Source organism: Otolemur garnettii, unplaced genomic scaffold, assembly GCF_000181295.1.
Source record: "Otolemur garnettii isolate 467f Iridium unplaced genomic scaffold, OtoGar3 scaffold00064, whole genome shotgun sequence".
Classification (NCBI taxonomy): domain Eukaryota; kingdom Metazoa; phylum Chordata; class Mammalia; order Primates; family Galagidae; genus Otolemur; species Otolemur garnettii.
The window spans coordinates 10,570,885-10,581,931 of NW_003852459.1; the positions used below are offsets into that span (position 1 = coordinate 10,570,885).

General features: G+C 41.4%; 1 protein-coding gene across 2 annotated transcripts in view; it reads right to left on the reverse strand.

Annotated features, from left to right (window-relative positions):
* Positions 1 to 11,047, reverse strand: part of NEB (nebulin) — a 212,936-nt gene that overhangs the window by 18,722 nt on the left and 183,167 nt on the right. For both annotated transcript variants that reach the window (XM_003793019.1, XM_012807124.1), the window contains exons 130-139: positions 9,798 to 9,908; positions 9,278 to 9,388; positions 8,578 to 8,691; positions 7,722 to 7,826; positions 5,834 to 5,938; positions 4,706 to 4,810; positions 3,971 to 4,063; positions 2,980 to 3,072; positions 706 to 798; positions 128 to 220 (exon numbers count right to left, since the gene is read on the reverse strand). In XM_003793019.1, coding sequence (XP_003793067.1) covers positions 128 to 220; positions 706 to 798; positions 2,980 to 3,072; positions 3,971 to 4,063; positions 4,706 to 4,810; positions 5,834 to 5,938; positions 7,722 to 7,826; positions 8,578 to 8,691; positions 9,278 to 9,388; positions 9,798 to 9,908 — 1,023 coding nt within the window. The remainder of the gene's footprint in view (positions 1 to 127; positions 221 to 705; positions 799 to 2,979; positions 3,073 to 3,970; positions 4,064 to 4,705; positions 4,811 to 5,833; positions 5,939 to 7,721; positions 7,827 to 8,577; positions 8,692 to 9,277; positions 9,389 to 9,797; positions 9,909 to 11,047) is intronic.

The window sequence follows — 11,047 nt, forward strand, 5'->3', positions numbered from 1 at the left end:
TAGATTTGCATTGAAAACTGAGGTAATATTTGGTATCATTATGTTTATTCTATGAATTTAGTAATTTTATGTTTGTAATGTGTTATGATTTTAAGAATTCAGGGTTTTTTCCCCCCCTAAGAAATACCGAGCTAAAGTTCTCTTGATTGCGTTTGACTCTCTCCATCTCTGGAGTGATAGGTGTTGGGGTTCCTGTCCCCAAATTTTCTTTGTACAAAACCTGCGAGACACGAGAAAGTACCCAGAAGACATTCAAAACAAGCACAGAGACTAAGGAAGGGGGAACTAGGGGCAGGAGTCACGTGCGAAGAGGAGATTTCTTAGTAAGCAATATTTAGTAAAGAGAATCTGTTTACTTTTGTACTTCAGAATTTTAAGGGTGAACTCTACAATGGTAATTACGGGGGTGAAAAAGTACAACAGAACTCACTAAGTTATAGGGGCTAGGAGTGTAACGAAGAGAAGTCTGTTAATTCTACTTACAGTATTTCAGATCTACGTGCTCACACTAGTCAGTTGCTGAAAATGTTAAAATATAATTGGAAATGTGAGTTATTGGGCGTTACGTGGGGATAGTCTTGGTCAGGTACTAACACACACACAGACACACAGAACTGTTAAGATGTTACTTCACGAAAAAGGATGGTGGGTTATTTTGGTAATTTTTTTTATGAAAAGTGTCTAATTTGATATATTTGTAAATACCGAGCTAAAGTTCTCTTGATTGCGTCTGACTCTCTCAATCTCTGGAGTGACTGTAGTTGGAATGCCTGTTCCCAAGTTGTCTTTGTACATAACCTGCGGGAAATAATCAGAATAGCCAAAAAAGGTAAAATGACCACAAATCCTTTAGGCTGCAGCTACTTGGAAGGGCTATGTCATAGAAATTTATAAAAACAACCTAGCTTTCAAATGTGGGGGGATAAGGAAAAGAAATTCCATAAATGTTTATGTTCTCTTCAGAAATAATAACTTTACAACTTTGAAAACTAGGTATAAAGTCATGCATTTTCTATAAACAACACTAGCGCATTTCTAAAATGCATTAAATAGTGATAAATTTAACAGGGAGAACATTCTAGTTATTTCGTTGTACCTGGTATTAGTGCCTTGGATATTTAACCTAGCTTGGCACACAATTTTCTCATCAGCACATACTCTATCATTCAGGGCTGTTGAGAACTTTCTGTATTTTGTATTTTCTAGTGAACATTGCTTGCTGGCTCCTCCTCTGTAGGTAGCTTTGATATGAGCAAACTTAATTGTTTGTTTTTCAGGATGAGCAACTTTTCTGGAAATTTTTATTGATGATTGCTGGATTAAATGAACCAGTATTTTTGAATGAGTAGAAGTTTATTATTTTTTAGAGAGACAGAAGTAAGGAACTGCCACTTTCTGAGCCGCTTGCCTCCTTTGCTCTTAATGCTAAAACCTTTCAGCCTAAAGGAATGAATGAATTCTTTTGAATTCCTCTTGGCAGGAGGAGGGCACAAGAGAGAGCCAGGGTAGCAATTGGGATTGGTGTATCTATGGTCTATTAGCGCATAGCATGGGGAGCAATGCGGAAAACCTAGGAGTTTGTGTCATGAATTAATTCCTAAATCCAGTGACAAACTAGCAGGAATAGTTTTGTTTTGCTATGAAACTTTTTTCTTTCTTTAAAAAGTTTCTTTAAAAAAAAAAGTTTCATAGCAAAACAAAACTATTCCTGCTAGTTCATCACTGTTGCTCGCTGTGGCGTCACAACTCACAGCAACTTCCAACTCCTGGGCTTAGGCGATTCTCTTGCCTCAGCCTCTGGAGTAGCTGGGACTACAGGCACCTGCCCCACACCTGGCTATTTTTGTTGCAGTTTGGCCGGGCCGAGTTCAAACCTGCCACCCTCAGTACATAGGGCCGTTGCCCTACTCACTGAGCCACAGGCGCCCTCCTGAAACTTTATCTTTCAAAATCTACCATCTTGGCGACAAAGTTTCATCTCTTTATCCTTTACCCAGCAAAGTGGCAGAACTGATCATGGACAACAGGACAAAACAAAATTAGGGAAAGGCAAGATTTGGATTAGGGGACACCAAACTCTAAATGAGGTTTGCACCACAGAGAAGAAGCCAGAGTATAAACAGAGAGTGAAAAAAGAATGAGACCTAAATAATATGAGCAACCGGCAAGAAAAATACTAACACCAAGTATCTTTTAATGGAACTCAACTAAGAGTCAGTCCTGGGACCAGGGGAATCGCTGTTACCTTTTATCAGCCGTCAACTATTTCCCAAAGTTGACAGAGTCTTGCTAGAGGCCAGCAAGTGCTTAGAGCCTGCTCATGAATGTGACAGGGGGTGGGGGACAGAGGCAGGGCTTGCTGGACAGGAGGTCAGGAGAAGCAGGAGATGCACGTACTATCTGAAATTTCAGGCATGTGGGGCCCCCTCCCAGCACTGTGCACAGGGGCCTGAAGTGCCTGACAGAGAATAGGCCTCATATAGATCATTCCCTTGTTGGTAGATGACAGCCCAGACCTTAAACATGTACTTCATTTACAAGAGAGGGAGAAAGCAGAGTGCTGGGCAAGAAACCTTGAAAGGGCGAGAGACCGCTGCACAGACCAGAGTCTTCCCGGACGGCAGGAAATTCATCATTCATTTGTAGATATTAACAAAATTACCTCACTTTTCTGTTTATATGTGTATGTTTCTTGAGCTCATCCCAATCATCTTATTACTACTGTCACCACATTTTACTTTAGAGACTAATGACATGATGATCAGTTTAGAAGCCGTGTCCCTTCTGGTCCTAAATGAAGACAAAGGTTGCTTTCCACGTTTGCAAACTGCATTGCTACCCCTCAGGACTAAGGGAGAGCTGACAACACCCCAAGACATGGGAAGCTCTTGGTAGCAGGAGGAATCATGAGGGAGAGGGAGGGCAGCACTTGGGAGGTGGCCGGTCACACAAACACATGCAGAGAATATGGGTCACTACCGAGCTAATGTGCTTCTGGGTCTCCTTGACACGTTTCACTTCAGGCAGGTCAGGGATTGGCGTTCCTTGTCCGATTGTTTCCTTATACTTTACCTGCAGAAATAAAAACGGGAAAAGAAAGGTCCCATCACATGCTGGACAGTTATCCTTCCCAGCACGTCCCTATGTTTTACTAGAAGCTCTGCAGTTTTTAAAATCACAATTTAAACAACACAGCTTAGTATGTTGGGTGCACTTAGTGTGAACAGGTCCACATTCTGATACTGTGTCAGAGGAAGGACACGGACACTTGGTTTCTCTCCTGTCCCTTTGTGTATAGACCCATGGTCTATAGCTTTTTCTTTTTCTTTTTTTTTTTTTTTGAGACAGAGCCTCAAGCTATCCCCCTGGGTAGAGTGCCATGGTATCACAGCTCACAGCAACCTCTAACTCCTGGGCTCAAGCGAGTCTCCTGCCTCAGCCTCCCAAGTAGCTGGGACTACAGGCACCCGCCACAACGCCTGGTCATTTTTGGGTTGCAGCCGTCATTGTTGCTTGGCGGGCCCAGGCTGGGGATTCGAACCCACCACCTTAGGTGTATGTGGCTGGCGCCTTATCCGCTTGAGCCACAGGCGCCGAGCCAGCTTTTGCTTTTTCTTCTATGTATACCCCAGTGTTTTATGCCCAGCAGTTTATTTGACTAGAACAAATAGACTCCCAAACATGGGGCCAAGAAGGCTGATTTTCCTTCTTTGATTCTCACACGTTCTGCTTTCTCTCAAGCGCCCCCGTTTTTCATATCTAATGCTTCCCTCATGAAAACTGTGACCACACTTTGCTGAAGAGGAAGGGCCCCTTAATCCCTGGCATGCACCATGTGGTAGTGGTACGCTGGCACCTACGTACAGCATAAGCTGTTTCTGGTGACAAAGGTTTTGAGTGCAACTCCAAGCCATTGTCAATTATCAAAGGGAGGCCAAAAACATTGCAAGTGAGTCCACTGAGTGTTTACCGAGCTAATGTGGTCCTGTGTCTGCTTCACTCGCATCATCTCAGGGGTCTTTCCAATCGCCGTTCCAGGGTTGACATCCTCTTTATATAAAACCTGCCCATTCAGAATCGGGACAGTGTTAGACAGATGAAAGGCAAACCCAGGAATTCCTGGAGAAAGACTAGCACATGTGGCCTCTGTGAAAACAGAAGACTCTAGATGATGTCCCCAGGCAAGGGCCCGAGTAGCAGACATCTCCCAACATCAGTGACTCAAACTGTATAGACAACACACATCTTGAGATGTAAGATTATTTTACCGTATTAATACAAAATGGGAAAAATCAGAAAATGCTGAATGACAAGAACAACAACAAAACCCTCCCATAGGAAACAGAAAATCCACTGAAGAAATGCCAAGTCAGTCAGTTATGCTGGGGTGGGATAGCAAAAGAAATCACAATGTCAAAAAAAAAAAATCCATCTTCTAGGAATAAGACAACACATGTTACTGCTCTGGGATTAAAACATTTCAAATGAAAGAAAAGCTCCTTTGTTAGCAGATTTATGTTATTTCAAGTGATCTCTGGGAAGATGAGGCTGGAGCAGCAGAGTATGAAGTATTTTAATGAGTCACTGCTAGTATTAACTGAAGAGGTTAGATGTTAATTGTATCAGTGTGAGACTAGTATATTTTAAAAAGAGGAGAATGGAATTATTAGGTTAGCATTAAATGGAAAATAAATGGTCAATGTACCGAGCTGAAATTCTTTTGATTTTCTTTAACACGCAGTATTTCTGGCGTGTCTTGAACAACTGTAATTTTTCCTTTACTGTTTTTAAGGTCACACTGGTATTGGAGCTATGAAGAAAGAGTAAGCATCTTGTTAAGTTTTCAGCATTATTTTATTTTTTTAAAAATTGCTCAATATTGTGTAAAGGAAGTTAAAATCCTGTATTTTAAAAAGAGTTCATGCCACAACGATCAGGATCTGACAGCCCAACAGAAATTACTTGATAACAATTTTGTGGAGAAAGTCATTTTCAAAAACTTATGTATAACCACAGTCTTTTTCTTTTTAAATTATCCATTACCTAGACTTCCCTTGGAAAAAGATAGAGGTCACAACTAACAGAAGAAGGTCATGGTTCCTATTCAGTAACTGGGAGCCGCAGAAGGGGTTTGGGACATGCTACCCCCAAATATAGCCCCTTGGAATTTGAGAAAGCAGCAGAAACAGAGAAGTCTCTCTAACCTTTTCTCACTGTTTTTCCCTGAGGCAGACAATAAAATAATTCTTTTGCCTCCATCTAAAGTGGGTCATGAGCCCCTCATTCCAGAGAGGTCCTCCCTAGACTAAGAGAAAAGGAGACAAAGACAGAGACAGGCTAAGAAGAAGCTGAACAAATGGGTCTCGCTGAGTTTTCTCATTTTATTCCCATTAGCTCACACCTGCTTTGGCCAATCATTTCTGCACAACTGTCCATAAAAATACACAGACTTCTCTTGTTTCTTTGAAGTTCACTTCTGAACCTCATGTGTCATGTAAAACATGCAAGAAATTCGTATGCTTTTCTCTTATTAATCTTTTGCATTAGGAGGCTCAGCCATGAACCCTGCCATGGGGGAGGAACAGATACTACCTTTTCTCCCCCATACCACCAACAAGGAAACAGATAGGTCTTTCATGCTGAGATTAGAGATTGAAATATGAGGTGAGCACAGAGAAGAATTGAGCGTGTACGTCCCGGGATATGAATGGGAGCCGTGGGGCTGCTCGATGGCCCTGTGGCAGGGGCAGGATATTCAAATGTGCCCCTGGTGACGTCCTCCTTGCCCTGCCCAGGTATGGTGGGCTCTGCCTTAGATACAATAAAAACTTACAAGGCTGAAGTTCTTTTGGTTCTCCCGGACTCTCTGCATCTCTGGAGTATCCAAAACAGTTTCATAATAGGACATGGACTTCTCAGCATCTTCCTTGTACTTTTTCTGGGAATAGATTCCAAGAAATAAGGAAGGTGAACACCACAGGCACATAGACTAATGGCACCTAAAATAGTCTTTCTGGCTCAGTAGAGGGAAAGTCCCTTGTATTTTCTTGACTGTCCAAGGATGTTAGGGACTTATAAAGCACAGCCCTCTTGATCAACAAGCATTAAACCTTTTCTTAGAAGGAGAATTTAATAGGGCACACTGTCATAGCAAAGCTGGCAGACCTCCTGCTGGCTGGTCCACACAAGGAGGTCATAGCCAGAGGCCTGGGAGGAAGATGGGGCTGCCTCTAGTGCTCAGTGCAGATCTGGACAGAGCCACTTAGACTATTCTACAGACAGATGGAGGGAAACTGGAGGGTTAGGAGCTGACCAGACGGCCTCCAGAAAGCCTTAGCTCAGAGACATTCGCTGAGCCATGAGCAGGTACTGAGCAGACACTTTCAGAACATGGCTCTGATGTCTGAGGTCCTGGAACACATACCCCACAGATAAGGGGGGACTATCATATATGATCCTGAATTTGTGACTTCAGCTCACCTTGTTTGCCTCAACCCCCAAGAGTGAGGTTTAAAAGTTACAAAATGCAGATTCTCCATTGCAATCAAGAAGCAATTTTGTAGAAAACACAAGCACCATTCCACCAGTTACCACTCAAAGGCAAATACTGATCTGAACTGGGGAAGAAGCAGCCCATCTGGCCATGTTTTAGACCATGAGGAACAAGCCAAAGAGAGCCCCAGGAGAGCAGAATAAGTGACTTAAGCCCTCCCCAGGACAGGCCTGCATGCCGAAGTTTCCCTTAAAGATTGGCAATGTCAAAAGCAGGTCATAAAAAGCAAGTGAGTCTCTCATGGCCCACAGATATGTTGGCCTTCCTGGTTCCCCCAGTGAACGCAACATGGACTCGGGTCCATATAATTTTGGTTATTTTAAAAACGTTATTCTTTCCCATGCCTACTGCCCAAATAAAAGATTCATTTCTTCCATTTACATAATCTTGTTTCCTAACTAAAACACATTGTAGGGGTTACTGTATTTTTCAATTCTAATTTTATGATATACAATTATATGTTGCAAATAAAGAGTTTAAATCTATGATTCTTCAAACTGGTAATTAAGAGATCATCAATGAAAATTAAAAACAAACAAAAGTGGATTTCAGATTTACTAGTTTCAGAATTCCAGAGTTGGACCAGGGAATCCACACTCCCATGTGTTTATAAAGCACAGGCAGCTCATTGATCAGAAGACAAGCAAAAATTTTAACTTGGGGCTACTCAAACAAATTGCAGACTCTTGATCATTGCTGAAGATTATTAACACAAACGCAGGTCTACCGTGATGTGCGAAGGACATCCCACTTTTCTTTCTCTATTTGTAGGAAGATGGAGAGTTGTTCAACATGGGAGGAATCACGGTCCGAGCTCAGAGCTAAGGACACAATCTCAATCTTGTTAGAGATTGGTAATCCAAATGTGGGCTGTCTACTTGGTTTCCTTCATATTTGCAGACAAATTTTTAGATCCACATTATAAGAGACTTTACATGTTAAAATATTGATTCATCAACTGTGAGGTGTACCATATCCTAGTTCTTCAATACCTCAAAATTCTCACTTATTGATCTCTTTAAAATCCAATACAGAAATCTTAACTCTTATTCGAACCTGTATCCCTTCTTTTTTATGGGAAAAACTGTGACTTGAAAAACCTTCCTATTAGTGGAAGGACTTTTTCACAATTGGGTTCTGTGAGTGACAGGCTGATAAATGTCCTTACCTGGCTTGAGAGGTTCTTAACTTGTTGGGCATGAATGATCTCCGGAGTATCAACCACAGAAGTGAAATTGGCCTTTTCCATTTCTGCTGATTGCTTATACTTAATCTGTAAGAGGGCACCCAATAGTTGGATAAATGTTTACAATGTGTACAACATTTGCTGGCTTGATTTGATGAAGAGGTGATCAATTTTTTTTTTCCCAAGAGGATCTCATTCATTTGACATTCAACAGACATTTCTTCCCATTACGTTTATAGCTTTATATTAAAGAGTGAGAGTCAGAGAGAAAAGTTGAGTCCTAGCTGTGGAGAAGCTTAACTTTCTAGTGGGGCACAAGATGGGGTACAGGCAAGGAGGGAAATAATCAACAAAGAAGACAAAGATTGTCTACATAGGAGCTGGGAGGATGACAAATAAGTGAAAGAGCCATATAAATTAGCACGAGACAGGGTAGGAGACCTATAGTTTTTCCAACTTAGGGCTTGACAGGAGGGAAAGAAAGAATCAGCAAGGTATTCCAAGCAAGGAGTTCTTGGCACTGAACGAGGAGTGGCTTAACTGAAAAACAAGGCCAAGGTGTCAGAGTCTGTGACAGCTCTAAGCAGCTTTTTTTCTCAAGTGCCCTTCTCTCCGAACATGCCTAGTGGCTGCAGACGCAGAAAGGCAGACAGAAACAATCCTGGCAGAGAGGCCCTCATCCCTTCCTTGGAATGGATCCTACCAGGCAAATGTTCAAGAATGCCATTGTGTATGCATTTGACTGTCACTGACCAACAAGTAACTCGGTAGGGACAACACTGTGTTCTTAAGTCACAACTACTCTCTTCAAAGACTAACATAGAACAGTAACACTGACCTGACTGGCAATATCAGTAGCGTTCTTGGCCCTCATAAAATCTGGAGTTTCATTGGCCATGGCATTCAGACCTCTTCCTTTGACTTCCAGTTCCAGGTCTCGCTTATACTCTTTCTATGGTAGTATTAATAAAAAGAAGTTACCTAACTTTCACTACTAGGTCAGGAACATACAGAGTGACTATAAACCCACACAGATAACATGCCACCTCTATTATCACAGGTAGTGAGTGTCTCTCGTCAGCTAAGAAGATAGTTCACGTTCACCGTCCATGTGGTAGAAGGGAGAGGCCCACTGTAGGACATGATTCTACTCAAGTCATTCATTATGTGTCAACAGAAGTTCTCATTTTGGATACAGTTAATATTCTCTACTTAGAAAAGTTGAGTGTAAGTTGGAAATCTGGTTTGGTACATAGCTAGTATTAAACTCAGGTGCCTACCACTCCAGTGTGGTGTTTTTGTTTAGATGAGTACACCAAATATGTCAAAGTCAAATGATATTAGATAAACAATAGGTTATAATAACCACTATAGAAACATACTGTTAGAATATCCACTTATCGGAAATTGTGATATATTTCACTGAATGGTTAATAATTATGTTAGACATAGAATTTGAAAATCAGCTGTCTTTGTAACTTGGCTAGAAGGGAGAAGACGCTCTTATCACCACCCGCAGGCAGTGGCTGGGGGCCTACCTCATTGAGGATCTGAGTGGCGTTCTTTGCTCTTAGCATGTCAGGCGTATCTTCCATTTCAGTGAGACCCTTCCCACGGATGCTTTCCTCTAGATCTTTCCTGTACTCTTTCTATATCACAAAATAAAAGCAATGATACAGATAAGGAAGCCTGAATCGTTCCCCTTCAGTGAAGGGCAAAAAAAAAAAAAAAACCCTTCTAATTTTTAAACAGCTTACAGCGTAGTAAGTAAAGATATAAATAAACGCAGGAATAAGCATCATCAGTTAATATGAAATATCAACTCTAAGAAACTAGAAATTAATGAAAAGCTAAGATAAGCACATTTTATTGGGTAGTCAATTAAAACATTAGAAGAATTAACGTGGACGATAGATTAGGTGGTAGTGCCAGACAGAGGAACTCAACCTGAAAGCCCCAGTTAGGTGGTGCTGGAAGTGGTAGAAGGGACACATTAATGAGTGTCATTAGTGCAATTATTTGGATCAAGTAGGAAAGAAAAGACCAGGTGGGCACTACCTCGCTGGCTATTTTGGTGGCATATTTGACATGTAATAAAGCTGGTGTGACCTCCAGGCCAGTCAGGTTTCTCCCTTTAATGGACTCTTCATAATCTTTCCTATATTCTTTCTAATGTGAGTAGGAAGAAAAAACAAGTTGAAAAAGAATCTTTGTTACAATTTAATCTCTCAGTCCTAGGAAGAAAAGAAAATCACACTTGTTCCATGCATGATGGCCTCTTTACTCAATCCTAGTTCTGCTAATGGTTACACATTTGAAACGCGTATGATTGTTCTAGAAATACATTGTCTGGGACAAACAGGCCCCAGGAAACTCAGGGGTTGAGAAACTGCTCTGTCTGACTGGGTTCCCACCAGGTCTGGCTGAGCTGAGGGTGAACGCACCCACACCGTCAAGGACTGTACCCACCCACTACCCACTCTCCTAAAACTCCCCCTTACCTTTCTAAAGGTGACAAAAGGCTATTTCAGAATTAGAAGTAAGTGACTCAAGGTGAAAAAAGTAATCCCGGGGGAGGAGAGCCTAAGGGCACTGAAGGCAAAGTTGGCCTTTATTCTAATCCTGACCTATTTTTATTTTAAATCACTGAATAGATGAGGTGGATATCGAGGCCCAGGGAACTCCTGGGGCTTTGTTCACCTCTATCCCCTCCCCAACCCCAGCCCAGACTGTCTCACAGAGAGGCTCAGAATAGGTGTGGACACTCCATTGTTGTAATTTTTAAATTTTAGTAGAATTTTAAATTTATAGCAAAGTTGCAGGAATAGGACAAGAAACTCAGATTCACCAATTGTCTGAAGCAATTCTAGAGTTTTAATGACCTAGCATTCTAGACACCAGGAAACTCCACAAACTGCTACTTTTGTTGAAAACCCTTCATCTTTATAGTTGAATATATGCCCCTCTGTATCCAACAGAGGCAGGCAGAAATCCAAATAAGCCCTTTTCTCAATGAAAACAGACTTTCTAAGATTCAGAATTAGGTTCCATTTTTCACTACTCTTGGTTAAAAATGGTAAAAAAAAAATTTTTTTTATTATGTATTTATTTATTTAATTTATTTTTTAATTTGCTTGGCCCCTATATAAATTAGAAACCAGCTACATTTTTGTTGCAGTTGTCATTGTTGGCTAGCTGGCCCTGGCCAGGCTTGAACCCACCAGACTTGGTGTACGGAGCTGGTGCCGTAACCACTGTGCTACTCGCGCCAAGCCTATTTGTTTATTTTTGAGACAGAATCTTACTTT